The sequence below is a fragment of the Elgaria multicarinata genome, chromosome 2 (genome assembly GCF_023053635.1).
Source record: "Elgaria multicarinata webbii isolate HBS135686 ecotype San Diego chromosome 2, rElgMul1.1.pri, whole genome shotgun sequence".
Taxonomy (NCBI): domain Eukaryota; kingdom Metazoa; phylum Chordata; class Lepidosauria; order Squamata; family Anguidae; genus Elgaria; species Elgaria multicarinata.
In genome coordinates, this window is record NC_086172.1 from 25,310,225 (window position 1) to 25,333,533 (window position 23,309).

The 23,309-nt window shown below is 42.2% G+C and overlaps 1 protein-coding gene across 2 annotated transcripts in view; it reads right to left on the reverse strand.

Annotated features, from left to right (window-relative positions):
* Positions 1-16,328: 16,328 nt before the first annotated feature.
* The window catches only part of BMPR2 (bone morphogenetic protein receptor type 2), a 99,770-nt gene continuing 92,789 nt past the window's right edge, over positions 16,329-23,309 (reverse strand). For both annotated transcript variants that reach the window (XM_063116152.1, XM_063116151.1), the window contains exons 11-13: positions 20,726-20,898; positions 18,150-19,432; positions 16,329-17,313 (exon numbers count right to left, since the gene is read on the reverse strand). In XM_063116152.1, coding sequence (XP_062972222.1) covers positions 17,063-17,313; positions 18,150-19,432; positions 20,726-20,898 — 1,707 coding nt within the window. In that variant the 3' untranslated portion in view covers positions 16,329-17,062. The remainder of the gene's footprint in view (positions 17,314-18,149; positions 19,433-20,725; positions 20,899-23,309) is intronic.

The following is a 23,309-nucleotide window of genomic DNA, read 5'->3' on the forward strand; positions in this document are numbered from 1 at the left end:
CTCTCTAGACACACTCTCCAGACATACCTAAGGGAATAGAAATGTGGGTAATGCCACAGATGGCATTTTATCCTTCACCTCAAGCAGCAAAATGTCTTGAGCCAACCCTAAATGGTAGAATGTAAATTGTGGGACACCCAAAGCTCTGTGATGGGACTGGTGCCATTCAGAAACTATCTAGAGTCAATGGTGAAGAGCAAAGTAGCCAAGTTTGCAGACCTCAAAAATGTTTAAGGTGCTTTCTAAAGATGTCACAGTGCTAGCATAAACCAGTGCTAGTACAACGTTGTTAGCACTTGCTAGGCAAAGGGGAAAAGTGGCATACTTTTTCCTTTTTCCTAATAAGTGTTACTGATGTTGCACTGGTTTACACTAGCACAACTGGTGTCATTAGCACTAGCACTGCAAAAGCATTGAGTGTTACCGTTAGGATGTTAAACTCCAAAAGATTTTCTCCAAAAAGAATAGCAGTTGAAATGCTGTGAGAGATGCATAATATTGCTGCTGTTGTTGATGATGTTTTCACTAAAAAACAGCCTTGGAACCTCTGATTCTGAGCAGAACGGGAGGGAGAGGGGCGGTCCTGTTATTTTTTTTCCAGTGGGATGGGAAGAGTAGCAGCATGGGGAGCGTGATTTTGAGCGGACAAATGGTGGGAGAGAAAAGGTTAAGGGGTTTCTCTCACTCTCTTTGGGCTTCTGTTGCCCAAATTGGTAGCCCTCCCATGACTGCTTTACAGTAACAAAATAACCCCCTTTGGGAAAGTGTTTACACCTCTCCCACATAATCTCTAGTTTGGCAAAGTGAATCACATTGGGACAAAATATCCAAATAAATTGCAGGAATAGAATATCAAGCACTTAGGAAAGCATTCCTGGGAGTCATTATAGAAAGCGTGCTGAATTTTTCTTTTTAGGTCAATATGGTGTAACAGCTGAAAAGAAAAAAAGCAACCATCATATAATGTCAATAAATCCTTCTGTACATAGCCCAGTTTAGAATACTGAGTATTATTCTCATCATTTCATGTTTTTAGAAAAAGAGCTAAGGAAGACACACAAAAATAACAGCCCAGCCCAATCCTAACCATCCATTGTGTAAAATAAGCTTCAGTGGGTGGTGTTTTATTTTTGTAGAACCACATGTTTAAAATGTGCTACTTGCAGGTTTGTTGTAAACTGTGCGTTATGGGAAAGCTTGAACTGCAGCTTAGATTTCATGTGTAAATGATGGTCCTATGTAGAATTCCATTGATACAGTATAAGCTTCACTTAACTAGATTCAGATTTAAGACCCCTTGGTTGTTATCCTCCAAATAATTCGACACACTCTATATATTCCAAGGAAATAAGTGACCCAGTTGTCTCAGATGTCCTTTGCCAAGCAGCGGGGTCATCTAGCTTTCAGCAACTAGCATGTGGATAAAATACCCAACATTTTTATCAGGGGGGTTCTTATCCACCACCCTATTAATTCCGTCTAATTCCCGTTGAAAATTGTTTCGCATTCCACTAATCTGCTAGATCAGTGGTTCTGAGCCCTTCATTGAAAACTAGCTAAATCCTTTAAAAAAAAAAAACACTCTGTTTGGAGAAATGCCTATTGGAGAGGCTTTTCAGTCTTGTGAAGGCCAGACATGTCCTAGAGCGTGAATATATTATGAATTAATAGGTAGTAAAAGCTTGTCTTTCCAGCCAAGACAGCTCTACATGAGCGTAGCTCATAGGACTGGGTGAGAAACCTCTTTCAGCCTGGGGGAGGAGGAGCTCTTGGGGGCCATATTCCAGTGGTGGGTGGAGCTGAAGGCAAAGGGGAGGGGCCAAAGGCAAAAGGTGCAGACCCCAAAATACCAAAACAAACCCCGGCATATTTTAGCTTAGATCTCCTACTGCTGCTAACTAAGCCTTTTAGAATAGGGGAAGGGGTGTGTTTACAAAAGCTGGGAGACCACCAAATGGTCAAGTGTTTGGGGGAAAGAGGGTGAGGGTTGGGGAATGGGGAGGGCTGGGTTGGGACCCCAGGAGGGGTGGGTTTAACCCATGGGCCTCCCCACCCCTGTCCTAGGAGAGAGCAGAGTACTTGCAGTCCATGGAAATAGTTGGCTAGAGGTGATAGCCATGGACACTGCATCATCTAGACTAGGGATTCACAAAAGATTCTGCCATTAAGGAGCCTATTCCATTTTGATCTGTCTGCTGGGAAAGTCCTATGGATTGCTAAAGTTTCTGGGATATGTTTCAGGGTGCTTTTTATTTTATGCAGTGCAACTAGCCTGTACCAGTTCCATTGGGCCTCACTATCCCGATATGTGAATGGAACACATGCTTTCGAATTAACTAGCTGATATACCTGGTGTTGCTTGGGCCCCTAAGATACAAGGTAATAATCTTAAAATAGTAGACCAGTGCTAGGCCGGTGAGTTAACTTTTAAACAAATTAAATTGCTCAAGGCAAGCTGAGAGTTGTAGGCGTAAGCCTAGATCCCTGAATAATGTGTTAATCTTTGAACACCGTCTGAAGAATGGTGGGAGAAAATGGGAGAGCAGGCCTTCTTAGTTGTGGCACCCTGCTAATGGATTTCTTTTTCCAAGGCTGGCTTGCCTAGTGACTATATCAATGGCTTTCCAGTGCCAAATGAATATTTCTTTTTATTATTATTTTCCAAGGCCTTTTAACTTGAAGAGATTTTTTTTATGTTGCTTTTTTCTTTCTTTTATAACTAAACCACAACATTCCAAGACAGATGCAGGAATTACTGAATAAAGTTTATGGTTTTTATGTAAAAGCCTGACTATACCATTGAAACAGAAGAGTGAATGGAGGAATGACTGACAGCTGAGGCTGGAATGGAACAATGGGCAAGGTTAGTGGCAGTTGGAAAATGTCAGTTAGAAGGAGAGCAAAGTCAGTAAGATAGTGACCTGGCCACGCCTGACTCCTGCACTTGCTTTCCTTCCTGGCAAACTTCCATGGCGCTGAGGGGGAAAGGAATGAGGGGGCAGGAATGAAGCAGCCAGGGGGACAAGGAGAGGGACGCCGGGTGCCTGAACCACCTCACCTCCCTCTGGCTGCCTGTTCTTGCCCCCTTTTTATTATCTGTTTCTGTGCAGCTGTGCAGATACAGATAATAACAATAAAAAGAGGGGAGGAACATTCCTCTCCTTCCCCCCCCACCAAGATTTCTGTCTTCTGTTTATTAGCTGCATAGCCAGAAATTTGACCAAAGGACTTGATTGTCCCAAAAATAGGGGGGAGACTTACTCGATCCACTATAGAGAGCATAACATCATCAGTATATAGTATAATCTTAATCTGAGACTGCAATACCTCAGTTCCTCTAATTCTGGGGTCTTCTCTAATAGCACAGCCTGTGGTTCTATAGCTAAAGCAAAAAGTAACGGTGACAGGAGAGAATGCTGTCTAGTCCCTCTTTTAAGTTTCAGCTCCTTTGTGAGTTGTCTGTTCACGAAGATTTTTGCAACCGGGTTACACACAAAATTCAAAGCAGAAGTCACCTAATACCATCCTCTGGGACTGCCCTGTCTGGTAGGGACAAAATCACTGCCAGGAAGTGCCTTGAATGTGTCTTGCTCTTTCCAGTGATCTGTAAAATGTGCATCATCATCATCATCATCATCATCATCATCATCATCATCATCATCATCATATCCAGAGCCACTGAGAAGACCAGAAGTACCATGCTTCCTCTTTCTATTTTTATATGTGGTTGGATGACAGTACTTTTATTTTTCACACAATGCAAGGGCAGAGTATAACTTTTCCCTGGTCACCAGGCCCTGCTCATACAAAAAGGAGAGTTCTCAATTTTTCATGGAGTGTAAAGCAAAGATAAACATTGGTAGACCCTAGAAACAGATATTTGAATGACAAAACTTGGTTTCTGCTTTCAACTTATTTAGTTTGGGATAGGGATGGGGCCGGGGGCGGTGGGGAAAGAGGGAATCTAATGTTTCGCGCAGATGACAAGCCTAGTTGACTAACACTTATTTAAGGATTTCCTCTTAGTCCCTTATTTAGGGTGTGAGCTCATCAAGAAAGGAACTATCTTGGGTATAAAATTACTGAGAACAATGGTGTACTGATGTAATGTGAACAACAATAACTTCATTTCTAAAAACGTAACTTTTAACACACTTGTATCAACTGGATATGGAAACAGCCCAGAAATCCCATGGAGTTACTTGATCCTAATCACACACAGATGATGGTTTAGCCCTTTGCTTTATCTTATGCCTGCATTTCTTTACCATTTTTAAACAGCTTCCTTGCCTGCAAGAATCAAATAGGAATTTATGTGAAATGGGGTAGAATGTTCAAATACATATGTTAGGCAAATAGAAGTCTATTTAGACACCTGGTGTGGTGCTGTTACTGGCAAATAACTGGTTCAAATCCTGCCTTAGGCAAGCCACTGGCTCAGATCACACACTACACCGATCAAAGCTTAATATAACTTTTTGATGTGATGCCTGAATTGACAAACCATGCTTTGGTTTATGAACTATGGTTAGCATAAACCACAGTTTGATCTTATGACTGAACTAAGCCGCTAACTCTCTGAAACCGATGGATCACAATACATATACTTCCCTCCACAGGGCTGTTGTAAGAACTGTAAGTTTGGATTTAAGCCGAAATCTTACTCATAAACTCATAGGGCTGGAAGGAATGAAGAATAATTTAAGGCATGGGTGTTAATCTGAGGCATGATCACTGCAGCTCACTGTGGGTTGTTTAAACCACGATGGGCTGTGGAGCATTGAACACTGGCAGTGGGGGTTGTGCAAGAGTTAAGCAACAGGCCATGGGTAATATGAGGATGGTTTAACCAGGTTCAGATGACATGACAATCCACAGCCACAGCTTGAATATTCAAAATGGCCGCCTGCAAACACTGGCAGGTGCTGCAGCCCACCATGGATTAAATTAGCCACAGTGGACTTTTGTACGTGCGAATCAGCTCACAGTGGGAGCTTTTGGCTCAGTTGAACCAGAGCAAATGGATGCAAAGGCATGGCTGAGGCATAGAGGAGGTACACTGCCTACTCTTGCAGGAGGGCTACAACATATGCAGTACATGCCGTTGGGCCTTGATGGCCAAAGGATGCCATCAAGTGATTGAGGTCAATTTCCTCCCTTAAAACATACTTTTATGCTCAAACCAGCGTTTGCCTTCACAATATTCCCCTCCTGCCCCTTGCCAGCATTCCATAAACAGAAAAAGGAAAGCGGACAAGTTTCCCACGATGGAGTGTCTTCACAGGATAATGATTAGTCCCCTTAGGCCAGGGGAAAGCAACTTGCAGCCTTCCAGGTGTTGGACTCAGGGTCCTGGTAACTCTGATCACTGGCCATACTGGCTGGGGTTCACCCCACCCTGCTTGCCCTGCCATATAATTCCCAGTCGCCATGCCTTCCCCAGCCTGGTACCCTCCAGGTGTGGACTACAACTTCTATCACTCACAGCCAACAAAGAAAATGGGATTTTTAGTCTGACACATCTGGATGATGCTAGGTTGGGGGAAGGCTTGCTTAGAGAATGCTGATGGCATTTGAATCATGAAGGGGGCAGAGGGTGTGTGTGCAAGGAGCAGCTCCTAAGCAGCGGGCTCCTAGCACTGGCGTTAAGAAAGGCCTTGTGCAGCTATTCCAGTCTTTCGCTCCTTAATGGATTTTCTGTGGTAAGAACGAAGAAGCAGAGAGAAAACACGGAGGGTTATAAATTGAAGATGACATCATCTGGATCAGAGAGGAAAACGGTGGGGCGGGACTGAAAGGACACAGAAGACTGTATCTATCAGTTCAGTCTATGGTTGATAGCAACGGAGTCATGAAATGTGAGGGTGTCCATTGAAAAAGAAAAATGGAAGGTAGGGGAGGAGAGGGAACTGCGCAAGCCCGGCGATACCCTGGAGCAGGAACTGTGGAAGGGGATTACGGTTGGGGATGCATACTGTGAGGTTAAAATAAACCCTCTGCCTTGCGCTATACAGGGATGCCAGGTGAATATGTTTGCCCCTTTCTCTCTTTTCGGAACCCACCACTCCTGAAACTCCTCTCTTCCCATCCTGGGCCTGAGAAGCCTGAATATCACACACACACACACACACACACACACACACACACACACACACACACACCCGGTTGCAGGCTGTCTGGAGCCTTGAAAAAGAGCACTCCTCTTAGTGGGTGGGGATACACAACATTTTGTTACAGATCCCATTTGCTGTTGTCATTTAATTATGGTTTATTACGCTCATTGAGCCATGGGCTGGCTCAGTTTTGTCAGCATCCGAAGGGCGAGGGCTGCATAACAAAGGCAGATTGAATCCCATGTGTGGCTACAAAAACATCACCAAAATAAAGAAGTTCTCATCTTGGACTACAGAAACTAGTATTCAAAGCCATCTTGGTGTAACAGGCTGGACCTGGTACAGCAAGATTTAACTTTGTATCCCAACTCACTCTGGATGACTTTGGGCTAATCACAGCCTAACCTCATGGCCTCACCTCTATCGTACATGCATCAGAGTAATCACCAGGCTCTGCTACTGTGGGCCAAAGTAGACATTACTTTAATGGCAGGTTTGAACCCCATGTTTGAGATTTCCCACATCTTTTTTTTAAAAGCCTCAAGGGCCCCAATCTGGCCCATGTCGGGGGAAGGGGCTTTTAACCCTTTCACCCTGTGCCATAGTGCCACTGATAATCCACTCCCCCCCCCCCCCCGGCCCAGTTTACTGTTCTGTTCATGCAAGGTCTTGCCACTGTTTTTTTTGGCAATCTCCCCCAACCTCCATATACACACACTGTTCAGCAAAGTTCTTTGACACGGATAGACTTTTTATTTTTTGAAACACAGAAGACTGAAGTGGGAAGCAGGGGGTGGAAAAGTCCTGTTACTTAAGGGGTCTTCTGCTCACGTAACTTTGGATCCGACCCTATTATTTATTCATTTATTTAGGTATGTATGTGCAATCATATTTATAGGCCACCATTGTCTAAATACAATTAATTTTATATTTTAATATAATATAAAATACAGCTAGCAGTGTATGGGTGTTTCCTTGTATTTCATGAAGAACTAACAATGTGGAGAACTAAAAGGATGCATGCATTACTGCAGTGGGCAGCAGAGCGTAAATAAAAGCTGCAGTTCTACTTTATGATACAGGGAGAAGTATGCATTAATGTGCATTAATTGATCTTGGTGCAACAGACAGGCACACAGATATAAATATCTAAAAACGAGGTCCTTGCAATGATGATAAAAGCAACCCTGTTTATATAATTAAAACCATTGAACGCTTTATTTAAAAAAAATCTTAAGGCTACTGGCCTGTCTTCTTGCGATAAAAGATCATTAAGCGAAGATCTTTCTGTAATCTTAATACATCAGTTATATTAATCAGTGGGAAACATTCAAGGTTTTCTCTTTAGAGAAAACATTCAGAATGTAGCAGATTAATAGAACCATGACTATTATTTAATTCAAATATGAAAGTTTTAGATCCTAATTTAGATATGTGTTTAAACCAACTTCACTTGTGTAAAATCGTTAGCTGGTGAAAGACAGTAACTGTGTAGCACAGCCTTCTCCAATTTTGGCTGGGGGATTATGGGAGCTGTAGTCCAAAGTCTGGAGAGCACCAGGTTAGGGAAGGCTGGTGTAGCAGAACTCCACTGATCTCTCTTTCTTCTGACAAAGGCAAGCATAGGGCTCATCTACACCAAGAAAGATATTCCACTATGAAAGCGGTATATAAAAGGCAGGAGCCACACTACTGCTTTATAGTGGTACTGAAGTGCACTGACCTCTGTTAGGGCCCATTGAGACATACTATATACCACTCTCATATTGCTATATGCTGCTTGGTGTGGCTCCTGTCTTTTATATACCGCTTTCATAGTGGAATATCCTGCTTGGTGTAGATGAGCCCATAGACTCTGAAAGGCTAGTTGTCCATTGCTAAGTGGGCCAGATAGATCTCCAGATGTTTTGGACTTCAACTCCCAGAATCACCTGACAGCATGGCCAATGGTCAGGAAAGCTGACGAAGTCTAAAACATCTGGAGATCTATTTTCTGCCCACCCCTGCTCCAGATTGTGTAATTGCATGGGATAGTTCAGATTGTATTGCTGATTTTTAATGATTGTGCTCCAGTTCTAAGGCTCAACTCTTTTTATTCACATGGAATCATCTTTTGCTCTCTACCAACATTAAGGGAGCTACAAGGCTTGAATTGTGTCACCTTAAGTGTGCCTCCAAAATGACTAGTTTTCTACAGCACAATATAAATATTAAGTCTTGTATTGTATTATTAATGTCCATTAGCCTAAAATATGTCATTACCCATCTACTCACATACGTCTATGTCGATCTTCACAGACAGCCAGGCGGAACCTCCAACCTTCCATTTTACAAAAGCATCTCACCTAATTTCCTGGAGGCATTTCTTACTTACCGCAAGCATCCAAGTGAGTACTATTTATAAGCTTAATTAACCACCACCACCACATATACACATGATTGAATGGACTAGCAGAAGCTGTAAATGGATGACATAGAAACCTGTACCTGGCCACATTGTTTTCAACCTACTCCTCCATTACGGAGGCCAGAAGGCCGACAACTACTGGCAAATATAAACAAAGAGATTTTCATTCCATATTTTTAATAGTAAGCAGTGACATCTGCTGGTCAGAGCATTGAGATGTCAAACACACGCAAAACAGCAGACTTTCATGAAGGTGATTTTTATTAAATGGATTAATGCATCATTTTACAGCAAGCCTTCCCCCCGCCCTCCCCAAACCTAAAGAATAGGCGGTAAATGTTCTGATCCAATTTCTTTGTATCAATACAGTCTCTTGATATAGGTTCATATATAAACAAAGAATTCTGTTACAAGTATTCATAGAAAACTCTGAAGTGGCTTTCAATAATGTCAGCTTTCATAGTGGCATCCACAGATGATTTTTAAAAAAGCGGTAAGTTTCATTCGTAGTCACACTATTCTGTAATACACAACTTAAAACAGCATAGTAAGGTATTGGGGCAAGATTATACAAAAGTAGTAAAACTGATTATTTATAAATTCAATATTTCAGCAGTAGTGTGAGAGAGGCTACAATAACAAAAGGATTAGTCATCAAGGCAATGCTGAGAAGACTAGGGGGGAATCCGCACGTCGTTCTGAGATCGCTTCTAAGCGACCCCAGTGCGGCGTGAAAGCGAGCGTGTAACTTGCCTTTTGAAGAGCCGACGAAGAGACGTCCTTCCCGCCGCCGCCACCCAACTCCCTCCTTGCCGGCTGGGACGGAAAGCTCAGGGGAAGAAGGCGGGGTGGAGAGCTTCTTCCGCTCTCAACCCCGCCTTCTTCAGCCGAGCTCTCCTCACCGGTCGGCGAGAAGGTCTGCGGGTGGCGGCGGCGGGAAGGACGTCTCTTCGTCGGCTCTTCAAAAGGCAAGTTACACGCTCGCTTTCACGCTGCACTGGGGTCGCTTAGAAGCGATCTCAGAACGACGTGCGGATTCCCCCTAGCATTCTTGGGCTCCTCTTACCCTCTAGAAATCTTGCTTTGGGTTTGACTCTTGTGTAGTTTTGTGTTTTACCCAGTTAGAGAATATACATGGCTTCATATTTAAACTTCTGTGAACATTGTTTAGTGCTTGGCTGTTGTCCGAATACATTGTAGTTGAAATGGACGGAGCCCTAAATCTACAGCCATTGAAAGATGTGTTTCAACTTTACATGCAACACATTCCCTCCAGTTTGAAAAAGCAAACATAAATATAGTTCAACATTGCATAAGCTACACAAATGAAAACAGAACAAGGGGTCTGTGTGTAAGAATGGTCATTTCCTTAATTTGTTTTGTTTCTTTTGCAACTCAAATTTGAATTTTTCATGGACATACTCTAAGTGCTGGACATACTAAGGATATGGCTGCAAAAATACCAAAGGTACAGTACTTATCATAGTATTGATGCTAAACAGATATTTAATAACAATAGTTGTCGAAAGGCTATGACTGCAGGGCTACCAAAACTAAATCAAGTGCTTTAAAACAATCTAGAAAATACTGTTGCACTAAAGTCATAGAGGAAGGAAAGAACAGTAGGCATTTCCTGATTTCTGACTGGATCTTGTATTAATCCATGTTCTTAGGTTTGAGTCAAGGACACCCACCCAATTCTGATGTGATCAAGTATTTTATCCCCTGCATTTTACTTCTCCTTTCATCTCATTGCGTGTAATGTCATTACAGTACACAAGCTGACCAAATTTCCAGGATAGTTGATGCCTGTGTAAACAGTAACTATGAAAATTCATGTCACAATAAATTTGTTAATCAGTATCACAGGATCCTTAGTTGTTTTGCTCCAATTCCGTAATTTATGAAGCAGTTGTCTAGATGGAACCTCAAAGCAGTCTTGCAGTTCAAGCTCTATTCAGTACAGTCTATTAAAATAATGGGGTGTGTGCCAACAGAGTTCTGAAGACTGAAGTCTAATTTCTGCCTTTAAACATTTGAGTATTCCCTTACAGCTCAAATAGTATGAGACCAATGCTCTTAACAGGGCCATTCCCAAAGTTCAAATTCCAAGGAACAAGGAAATAGAGGCAAACTGTCTAAAATGGCACTTCAACCACTTGGCTGCCTAAGGAATGCTGGGAGTTGCAGGATTTGTTTCTTGTCCAAACATGCATAGTATTGTGCTTGAAATGATCCTCTTTAAAACTGAACAGCATTAGAAGGGAAGTGAGCAATTTTGTATTAATTTGTGTTACGGTTCGATTCAAAGAACTGAAAATAACACACATGAGGTAAAGCAAAAGGCTTAACCTTTTGTGAGTACTTGAACTGGGGCACTCATAAAAGCTTGGCTCCTTGGGTTGAATGTCAGGATGCTCATGCATCAAAGTGAAAAATGGGAAATGACTTTTGCTTATTCCAGATGTCCTACTGATTTAAAACACGGAGTTTACAACGCAGCAACTGTGCGGCTGTTACTCATTTGCGCACAGGATCCAGCCGGTTTTGCTCAAGGAAGCACTTCTCTTTCAGTGATATCACATTTCATCGGACTCAAATTGCAAGATGTTGTTGCTGATAAATGCAATTATTTGCCCAACTAGCAAGACCATTGGAATCAAGAGCGCTCTCTGTAATACAATTGAGTGTCACGGACAGCTATTGGATAATGCCTATGACATGTTGTGATCTTAATTCCAGTGCTCGGCCTGTACTGACTCCCCACTCCAGGGTGCCATGTAATTTTCCTCTTTTAAACGCCACCCCCCTGCAAGTACGAGCTTAATCCTTGCCTAGTACCCACTTTTCCTCTTAAAACCTCCTCCTTAGACTATTTTACTGCAGGGAAAAGATATGGGGGTCCTGTATCTTTTCCCCTGCAAGGGAAAAGCAAGCCAACTTAATGATAAGGTTTGCAGTGGACTGTAAGCTATGGTTCAAAATTATTTTGAAGCTTCTGTCAAATAGAGTAAGTAGCTAATGAAAGTAGCAGAAGTGAGTAAGCCATTTTAGTCATATTTTTTCTAACTGAAATCAGTATATCATACAATATATCTCCAAAAAATTGTAATAGTGACCTGTGGTGTGTTAAATGAAGAATGCATTAAAAAACATACATAGTATGATCAAAGCAAAACACAAGTTATTCTTCTTTATACAGATTGATGGAATAGGCTTTTATAAACTTTATATTAATAGGCATATTACAATTCTTTATTACGTCAGGGATAATCGCGTATAAGAATACAACACAGGGAGCAGCCCTTAGCAATGCAGCTGACATGAAAGGACTTGTCATTACTACACCACAAATAATTGCTGGTAGACAAACATGAATACGTATTTTTTCCATCCCCCCCTAAAGTATAGGCATTGAGGATTAAAAATGCTTCAGAATCACTGTTGGTACTGCAGAGTAAGTATGTAGACCTGTAACTTTGCACTTATTCGTTTTTGCGCTTATTTACTAAAAAAAAAGTAATGTGAAGTGTCGCCACCAAACAGAACAACTTTCTGGATTCAAATAAGATGACAAAGGCAGCATGAATTACTACATTGTTTAAATCTAACACAAAATGCATGCTTTTTACACTGATTCTCCATGAATTAAAAACATGGTTACCATATCTTCATTTTCTTTTCAATCCTTTGCTTACTTATACAACTTAAGCATAACTACAATAGTGCAAGTGTTTAAACTGTGCACCATTTCTCTTCCCCTGAATTATAGTATGAGTAAATATTTTCGTGTGGGGAAATTTACAGGGCAAAAGATGAGCCTTGCCTCACTAGAAAAATAAATATTCTCTGACTTGTTTAGTAATGGAACATAGACACCATTCTGGTATCCATTTTTTAGAAATGTGTTCTTTCAAAATGGAAAAGGAATCACCTTTTGGTGAAAGACTTTCTCACTCCAAAATATTGGTATATAGAAGCTCTCTCCATATAAATGCCTCTTTACTGATACATTACTATCTTTTTTTAGAAAAGAAAGCAAACATGCTTTTTTCTGATAACTGTGCAGAGATCATCCAAGGGTTAAATGCCTATGGAGTCATTTTCAGGGCATAGAAGAGTCACTCTTTTGAGCAGGGGTATTGAACCTCTTTCATTCTGAGGGCCAAATTCAATTTTGGAGGAGCTCTTCATGGATTACAGTCATGGGTGGAGCCAAAGCCAAAGGAGGTGGTATTGAAGGCAAACGGGGTACAAATACCAGCCTGATTTAGCTTCAAGCTCTCACTGCCAGGAACGAAGCCTTAGGAGAGCCATTTCAGCCTTTTGGAAGGGGGTGGGGTGGGGTGGGGACTGCACCACCAAGTGATCAGGGCAAAGGGGACATCATGGGCATGTGGGGAACTCCGGAAGCTTGGATTGGGACCCCAGGTGGGGGCCTATTCGGCCCTGAGGCTCGACATCCCTCTGGTCTTGAGCATTCAAAATGGTGCACTGAACTATGCGGATGTGAGATATCCGTGAAATCCCAATCGAGCCACACAATCATGGTCAACAGATCCTTTACATATAAAATACTACACCAGAAGAGGTCTAGAGACTGCTAAGCTGAAAACCACTCACACAGTTTTACTTGCCCATTCTGCTGATTTTTAAGTAGCCTTTCCAAATTCTTGTTAATTTTCATGAGACCGAGGAAGTCCTAAGTCTTCAGCCTCCCCACCGCCCCCCCCGGGAAGTGAGGTTAAAGCCTCCCCATCCCAGCGATCCTCATCAGCAATCTGTTTTCCATTCCCCAGCCGATGAGCTGAGCAGTAGGAAAAGTTGTCAGGGCCCCTGGGGGTTCTGCAGACTGCATAGAGCTCACAGGCTGCCTGCATGTGGCCTAAGACAGAGGCGAGTCTGAATTCCATTTTGGAGAAGCTCTTGGAGGGGGGGGGCACATTCCAGTGATGGGTGGGACTGAAGGCAAAACAGGCAGGGCCAAAACCCAAACACACCCACCCCAGCCTATTTTAGCGTAAAGCTCTTACTGCCAGTAACTAAGCTGCAGGAGAGGCATTTCAACTTCTTAGAATGGGGAAAAAACTGCACCAAAGCCAGGGAACCACCAAACAACTGAAGGTTGGGGCGACAGGGCTTTCTGTGGAATCCTGGGGGCCAGGCAGCGGTTGTACACCCGTGGTCTAAGAGGACATGCTGCGAGATGCTGTCCAGCTTTTAGAGAGGAAGGTAGGATGCGTCTGACGTAGAACCAAAGTCTGCCCAGGGAAGTTCCTGACCCCAAAGGGAGCTCAGGTGGTAGGTTCACCTGGAGGCCTTCAGTGGCGCATGCACGGGTTCCCAAGCTGCTCCCCTGATGAATCCCCCCGTCACTGAGTTTTGCTCAACTGGGGTGGGGAGCATGACTGTGAACATTTAGAACTCCCTGGGGACTGCATAGCTTTTCCCAACTAAAGTTCCCTAAACTTGCCGTTTAAGGGCTACTGTGGATTACACAACTCTTTAGCTGATGCCCAGGGCCAGCAGAAGACATGGCTCTGCTGCTTGAGACAAAGCAGCAAACGGCAGCCCTCCTGCAGAGGGTAGCATCCAATGATAGTTCTACATAGAGCAGGCCCATTGAAATGAATGAGACTTAAGTTAGTCACAACTAACTTAAGTCCCATTATTTTCAATGGGTCTAATCTACATAGGGCTGACATTGGACACTATCCATTATTTTGGAAAGTGCTTCTCCTTTCTCTGGCAGTAAAAAAAAAAGAAAAGCATCATCATAATAAGACAACAATTTGCTGCCCTTTCATGACACCCAAAGTCAGCTGCCTGAGGCAGCCATCTCACTGTGCTTGGTGGTGGGGCTGACCCTGCTAATGCCTTAAAGCTTCACTGGCTGTTTCCATTTAGAACTTGCCTCGAGGAGTTCATCGCTCCAAAGCTGTGAACTGCTTCCCATGAAAGCGTCTCAAAAACTTTTGATGTGGAAACTAAAAGCCACACGTATTCAGCTCCACCCTACTCTAAAAGCAAATAAGAATAAAGTATGGCAAGGCCAAACTAAATGCACACTGTAAAAAATTAGGCCCCAAGTTCCTAAAAGAACAGGCATGCAGCAGGAAATATCTATAGCGATACTTAATAACAGTCTAGGATGACACTACAGCAGATCAATGTGATGGGAAAATGAAAGATATTTTAAAATGATGAGAAGTGGGCCATGAGGGCGAAAAACAGAGGGCTTCCGACATATTTATCAAATGATGTCTTATCTGATGGAGTGCCTTAAATATTAATCAAGATCATTGTGGATTCTAGATGCTATCCTAACTTACCTATTATGCAAATATCCTGGACCAAATTTTATCTCATTTAAACGAGTTTAATTGACTACCTTCATTATTCAAATGAACCAGCTTATCCAAACAATATCAAAATTTACTCTAGTCTGTAGTTGAATGTCTATTATGAACTTTGAACACAGTGTTCACGTGTAGAAGAAGACTTGGTAAGAACAGAATTAAGGAAATAAACAATTCTTCAGAAGCCTAAAAAGTAGAATTAAACAGTCTGACAGAAACTAGTATGGGGAAGTGCTGCTGAGGTTTTCGCATATGTGGACCAAATAACTAAGTCAATCCTGGGTCATGATGAAACAAAATTAAATCTTGTATTCAGAAGCATGTCATGCTAGGTGCTATTTAGCTTATATAGATATATTTTGTAAATGTTACATAAGCCTGAACAACAACTGAGACAAAAGGGCTTCATGCTGAGACAAGGGCCAGAAAGCAAATATGTACCCGTTTCTGCCTAGGCAGATGTCCCTATTGACTTTCAAAATGGTACTTAATGGGCCAGACGTTTTAATACTCATGCACAGATATGTAGTGTTAGATATACATTGAACGTTTCCCCTAGAAAAATCTTGATATGTTCACATGATAGACATGAGTAGTGTTCTAAAGGGGCAATTAATAATAATAAAAAGAGGGGGGGGTGACTGAAGGAACAGAACCCTTTTGAATACACTCTAAAATAGCCAATTACATATAGGCAACCTGATGCAACAGTGATCTAGACCATTTGGGCAGTGAAAATAACAGAGGCTTAGGAATTCATCACATGACTTTCATGCAACTTAGTCCCTGTTTTTTTTAGCTCTTTTACTTAAAAGCCTGTCTTAGCAACCTACCTATAGTAAAATTTTAAGATAACTTATCAAGCTTAGGCAAAAATGCACTTTTCAATATGCACCAAAAGCATTCAATAAGGAAAAAATGTACATAAACACAAACCATATTTAACTGTTCAAATGGCATAAAAGATAAAATGAAAGCGGTAGACAGCTAGAGCCAGTTTACACACACAATAGTTGCAATTGTTACATGCATCTTGGCTTTGGGAAAGATATACCACAGATTATCTATCCAAGGTAGAGCTTTCTTAGGGCATGTCTACACTAGCCCTATATGCCGGGATCGTTCCTGTGCATCCAAATGCCACACAGGGGATCCTGGGAGAGGGGACGGACGATCCCTCCATTTTCCTGGAATAACCCTTAGGTGTAGAAAGGGCCTTACCCTGTAAATCTGCTAATGGGGGACAAGTTTATTAAGTATCAAACTTATTGGGAAGGCAACTACCTTCACTGATTGTACAAATTGACCTTTGATTCCTCTACATTTTGTTCAACACTTCCTTGCTTAGAGTTTTCCAAACCTGCATCATCCACTATGAAGAAAATTGAAAATGGCTAATTTGGAAGGATGAAAAAAGAAAGTTTGTTCTTTTTTCTGTTTTTTTAAAAAAAGCCCTTTCAAGTCAGGGAAAATCATGCATTAACTGTGACCTTAGAGCACACGTACTGATAGATACAACAGCTGCTTCAAGCTGATGATGCTGTGAGGAGTTCACAGTTGGAAAGCACAGGCTGCCAAATTATTAGATTAAAAAATCCCAACACCTTTTAATTCCAAAAGGGAGAATGTGTAGTAGGGGTTGGAAACACAAACTGTGAACTACAGACTATTGCACATTTCAACATAACACAATTGAAAAATAGGAGGGGTTCAAAAAAAATGATACACTGTCACACAGAAACATACAAATGAGCTTGTGCACAGAACCCAAAACATGAATAGCAGACACCACTGTAGCCAATGGGCTTATGTGTTTAGTGACCTTTAGAAACCGGTCCAAACTGATTATCAGCAATACGTTTTTTCGTTTTTGTTTTTTAAAAAAAATATTTTGAGACCACAGCATTTGATACACATATATATAATTCTGTGGTCAAGGACAGACAGATGTAATTTTGCAATACTAAATAAAAAGTGCAAAAATGTTAAAAAAAAAAAGAAGAAGAACAAAATTAAAAATATGGAAGCATAAGCTAAAAAATTGTCTGCATAGCTGAAATCTATTTAAAGCAAGTCCTTGGTAAGGGATGCTGACAGGAGAAAGCAGTTTTTTTAAAAAAATGTCTTCTGCATGTTTGTTTAACAGAATGCAAAAATGTCATTTTTGTCAGCTTTTAAACAATTCACAGACAGTTCACTCCTGTATCCTTAGACACCATCGTCGTGGCGGTGCCTCCTTCTACAAGGTAAACAGCTGTGCTGGACTTAGAACTAACCACCCGATCGCTGCCATTGTTATTGATCTCACAGTCCAGCGGTTCTGTAGAGATGACCCACGTGGAAGGGCGCCACCGCTTAAGGGAATACGGTGTTTTCACACGCTTCTTGATCTTTTCTCCTGAGCCAGGTTTGCCATCTAGGGATGACTCACTCACTAAAAAAGGAAGCATACACAAAGTGTCATACAGAAGGAAAGACCACAAGGGAGAGGGAGCAGGGTGGTGGTGGAAAGGGCGGACTTCACCTGAGCTAGTCTTGGTAACCGATGATATTCAAAGAACGACAAAAAATAAAGGGCAGCGCTAAGTTTAGTTATCTACTAAACAGTGTTTCTCCCAATTTATAAAACTGTATTGTTTCAACTGGAACTAAGATTTTTTAAAAAAATGCTAGGAAAAAGGATTCAACTTCTTTAAAAAAGGAAATACGTTCTCTTCGATCTCTTCTTGTGTCCTGAATAATTAGCAAAAACATGCTACAACTCTTGCTAGATTGTATTTCTTTAGACTGCAGGTAAGAGACTGCATGTTTGAATGCTCTCGCATATAAAAAATATCCTGGACACAGGACACTAGCATGTCAGGGAATTTTGTGTGTGTGGAAAGATAGCAGACAAGCCTGCCATCACAAGCTACTGGCATGTCTAAAGAAACAAGGCTCTAAGAGAAGATGATAAAAGGTACTGCTGAGCTGCTTTGGCAGCACAATTACTTTCTTGGGAAGCAGAAATGTTTATCCAGCTTTCACAAATTATTTTAAATACTATTGTGATAGGCAGATGCATACCTAAAAATATGGAGCTGACAGGATACTTCACTGAAAAGACCAGGAGTAATTTCATTGGGACAAGTGAATCCATAGCGATTGATGGGGGGGGGGGGAATGGGTTTGGGGAAAATGACAACTGGGTTATTTGTCGCCTGAGACAACATGCTTAATTCTGAGAATAATTTTGTCAATACGCATTAATAAATCCCTACCAGAACTTACACTGCATGCTACAGCCATCCAAAATATTTGTTGCTGACAGATCCAGTGAGTTAGGCCTCTGTGCTCTTCTAGTCTGGGTCTGTCCAGAATTTGATGCCGTCCTCTGGTTGCCAAGGGTCGAAACACCTTGCCCTGGACATGGGTTACTGTTGTTGTTGTTGTTGGCGTTTGTTCGGCCATTATCCAGGGAACGTTCTCTCCTGTCAACCAGACGGTCGAGGACGCCCTCGTCATGGCTCACTTGCTGCTCCCTTCTCAATAAGGGCTCGTGCTCATCAGGGCTTGAGTTGATATTCAGACGACTGTCCTCTCCACTGAACTGGTTTTGCAGCATTTCCTGGGCCCTGTGTGTCCCTGAGCCGGCTGCTTGGCCAGATGGCACTGTACCATTGGCATACTGGGTTGGTACAGCATGAGAGTTTAATGCGTGGCTCCTCCCTGCCATTTCATTCGTGGTGACCGTCACCACGTGAGGTTCTGCAGCATTGATAGTGTTCATCTTAGCAACTCCAGTTTCTACTTGCTTCAAGTTTGATTTGTGCTTCCCTCCAAATTTCAGCCGAGGCTCTTTTGTTGAGTTTTTGGTGCTTAAGGGTAGGCTAGTAGGCCTTTTGGGGAGGTTCTGCTGCTTGGGAAGAGGGTAGACCTGAGCAGGTGGAACATCTGGAAGTAGACATGCTTGACCATTTCCAGCTTGTGTGAAGTCCTGTTGCCCTGTTGCTTCTACTGCCAATTTTATCAGTGGGTACAACAAGCTGGAGCTAGTGCTGCTGAGCGGGTCTGGCCCACTGAACTGTTTCAGGGAATGCTCCATCAGGTTCTCATCAGAGCTTTCCTTTAGGTTCTTGTCGACTTCCTTGGGATCCAGCTTGTTGGTCTCCAAGTCCTCCTCTGTTAGCTGCAGGCAAACAGGAGTTGGCCCAAGCAGCTGCAGGCCATTTGCAGCGCCGAGGTTTGTTTCACCTGAGTAAGGCATCTCGGATATGGTGGCCATGCCAGTGCTTGGAGTGAGCCCTGTCGTGTTGGTGGCGGTTGTGTTTGTTGACAAGCTTGTGACGCTAGTCTCAGGGCTAGGAATACGAGCTTGTGCTTGCTGCCGCTCATAGTTAATGGAGTTTCTGTTCTTCTCCCCAAGCGCCAGGGGTGTGCTTGACATCGAAAGCTCAGAGGAAATATTCTTCACTATACTGTCAGTGTGGTGAATGGAGTCCTCAATGTAAGATGAGGAAGAGTAATCTTGATATGGCCGGATCTTTGGCACACGCCGATGGTGTGACAGATTTCTTTAAAAAAACAGAACAGAAATGAAGTAGGATTAAAAGTGATCATAATAAGTCCCCTCCCCCGCCCCCATAAAAGCATCTAAATACAAAATGGCTAGTTTCTCCAGCAAATATAACTATCGTGGGAGTTTTGCTGTGCAACTGGTGGCACTGTTGCTACATCACCTGCCACAGTAGGAGGCCCTAGATTTGATTGTGTGCCCTTCTTCAGAGACTGCATACTCACCATTCTAGCTGGCACCTGGCTACTATAATTTTCGGTCTCGATTATCCCAGTCACAATCATGTTGTTTCTACGCCCTTTTAAACAGTGGGGACAGGGATATCACCGGCTACAGCTAGTAACAGTTTGGACCACTGTCTGGAAATGTCCTAAGTGAGGATGGATAGCTGCTCAGCAATAAACTTGTGCAGGTTAGTCTGCTCTTGGGATCTTAGCCCTTCCACGATGTTAACAGTAAAGCATCTCTCTTATGGTTTGCTTGCCCTCTGGAGACAGAAATTTGCCATGTTTATAAGAGGAAGTCGTCTTCTCTCATATTCTTTGAGACCAAAATCGATTATAAATACTTGAGCTGTGCAGTTTAATGGGCCCATAGCGAAGATTATTTTTGTACAGTCCTGTTAAATAAAGCTGTACTATGCCCAGAGACAGATTGTTTTTAACTTCACACCCTGCCAAATGTAGGCTGATGGGACCTTTAAATATGATTATTCAAAGCAAACCGCAATTGCATGTTTGCTTTTGTGTGATATGCCTGCAAGTCCTCTTTTAGTCACAGGTTGTAACATCCTATAGATGGAAGGTGTGGGGGAAGAAGGGTATTTTTATATATTTATTTAAAGAGAAATAAAATATTTGTGCAGTTGTGTTCACCACACACACCCTTAAGAATGTGGCTAGATGTGCAGGAACATGAGAGGACAATTCTGCAACTAATTACATCACAAAAATATTCAGTAAGGCCTGTGATACTTGGCACAACCCCATTCCACAGAGCAATCACAACAATGAAGAGACGATCTGGGGACAGAATCACATTTAACCAGGCACAAAAGTATTGGGAATTGAGTGTTGGGAAAATATGATATCCCTGCAGCCAAGAAGAACACTGAGAGAAGGAATGTGGACTGAGAAGAACTAATGTGAAGACCATACTCCTTTAAAATATGCATTATCATCTCTACTGCACAGGTTTTAGGAAATAGAACATGAATGTGCACCATATATTTATTTATTTGTTTATTTATTGCATTTTTATACCGCCCAACAGCCGACGCTCTACTACATACCGCTCATTCTGCATAGCTGTAGACATGGGGTTGACTGTTGGGCTGACAGATTTATTCCTCTCCCAAATCATCATGAGTTCAGCCATCCTCTCTTCAGCACACTGGGCTGTCAGCCGAGCTTCAGCATCCTGATCCCAACAGTCTTCGATTGTCTCTTTTAGCGACCTCACAGCCTGCAAAATATAACATGCATTTTCTGTGCCTTTCTTAAAACTCCAGTATGCAGGCGGATACCAAACCATCTAATTGTTGGTTCTTAAATATCCTAAGTTTTAAAGGGACAAGCAATGCTATTAATTAAGACTATGGGAACAGCCCTACTGGATCAAACCAAAAGACCAACTAGTTCAGCATTATGTTCTCACTGCAGCCAACCAGATGCCAATGGGGAGCTCATGAGTAGGTCATGTGACCAACAGCAACCTCCCACTCAGGTTCCCCAGCAGCTGGGATTGAGGTGCATAGTACCGCTGATCCTGGAGGAAGCATTCAGCCATCCTGACTGGTGGACAATGATAGCCTGACACTGCGCAAATTTGTGGAAGTGAATTCCATAGTTTAGCTAGGTGCTGTGTGAAGAAATAATTATTTTTGTCTATCCTGACTTTCCTACTATTCAATCATCAATCCAAAGTTTATTGTACTAGCCAAAGGCCATGACAAATACATCACAAGAAAGCATCCATACATATATAGAGCAATACAAGTACCTCGACATTACACAGATAACTTTATTTGTTCTACTGCCAGTATTTGTTCTACTGCCCTATCTCTGCTCAGATTTGTTCTAAATATTTAGATCGTTTTTGTGTGTGTGAATAAGTCCAGCTGGTCTGATTCAGAAAGAATATACTCTTTGTTTACGTGCAGTAACAAGACTGTCCTATTGGCATTGGCCAACTTCACTCTTACAGCCCAAATGTACAGAGCAAAATTTCTGACCTTGCATGTATGATTTGTTTTAGCATTGTTTTTATTATGCTTGTTGCAACCATTGGTTGAAACAATAAAGCTTTATTATTACTACTACTATGCAGATAACTTGAAATTTACCATAACTTGAAATTTACCAGCCTCATTGGATAACATCAGATTATAATATTTTGAGGACGAAGAAAAAAATCCACTTTCTCCAAAGCATACTTTTTTTAAATATATTTCTAAGACACACACCTTCACCCTTACTCACCTTTTCCTAAACTTAATAGCCTCAAACATTACAAGCTTTTCTCATAGGGGAGTTGCTCAAGTCCTCTGATCATTTTGGTTGCCCTTTTCTGCCCTTTTTGCAGCCGTAAGGTATCGTTTTTCATATATTATGATATATGAATACTACTACTCAACGCTGATCCAGTCAATATACTACTCAACGCTGATCCAGTCAAATGCTAGGCATCCTCAGCGGCTCTTTGCGTCCTTCAATTCTCTCCTGAAGCCTAATCCGCCATCTCTCCCCGCCTCTCTGTCTGCTAACAACTTTGCCTCTTTTTTCAATGCTAAAATCCAAACTATCCGCTCTGATCTGGCCAGCTCTGCTCCTCTTCCAGTTCCTGTTCCTCATCTGTCAGCTCCTCCTGCAAATTTCTCTGCGTTTCCTTCGGTCTCTGCGGATGAACTGTCTACAATACTGCGCTCTTCGAAGCCTTCCACTTGTTCTCGTGATCCGATTCCTTCTCGCGTCTTTATTAATCTTATTCCTGCTATCCTCCCTTCCTTGCTACATATTATTAATCTTTCTCTGTCCTCTGGTTCATTTCCTTCTGCTTTAAACATGCTACAGTCTCTCCCATTCTCAAGAAACCTACTCTTGATAGGCTATCTCTGTCTAACTACCGACCTGTCTCTTTGTTGCCGTTTGTTTCAAAGATCCTGGAGCGTGCGGTCTACTCTCGCTGTCTTGACTTTCTCTCTAGTAACTCTGCTTTGGATCCATTTCAATCTGGATTCCGTCCTCTGCATTCCACCGAAACAGCCCTTACTAAGATCACCAATGATCTCCTTACTGCCAAGTCTAAAGGCCATTATTCCGTTCTTATTCTCCTTGATCTAACTGCAGCCTTTGACACGGTTGATCATGATCTTCTCTTAGATTCCCTTCATGACCTTGGATTTTGTGGCTCTGTCTATAACTGGTTTGCCTCCTATCTAGCGGGTCGCTCTTTCAGCGTGTTGACTAATGGCAGCTCGTCTTCCTCCTTTCCCCTTTCAGTAGGGGTTCCGCAAGGCTCGGTGCTTGGCCCGTTGTTGTTTTCCTTATACATGTTGCCCTTGGGCAAGCTTATTCAATCACATGGTCTCCAATATCATCTGTACGCCGATGATACACAACTATATCTGTCATCTCCGGAACTTTCTCCTGATGTTCACGATCGTATCTCGGCATGTCTTTCAGATATCTCAGCTTGGCTGCTTCATCGTCGCTTGAAGCTTAACATGGCAAAGACTGAATTGCTTGTTTTTCCTCCTAAACCTTCTCCTCATCTCTCATTCTCTCTTACTGTCAATGATGTTACGATTACTCCGGTCAAGGAAGCTCGTAGCCTTGGCTTTATCTTCGACTCCTCGCTCTCCTTTATTCCTCATA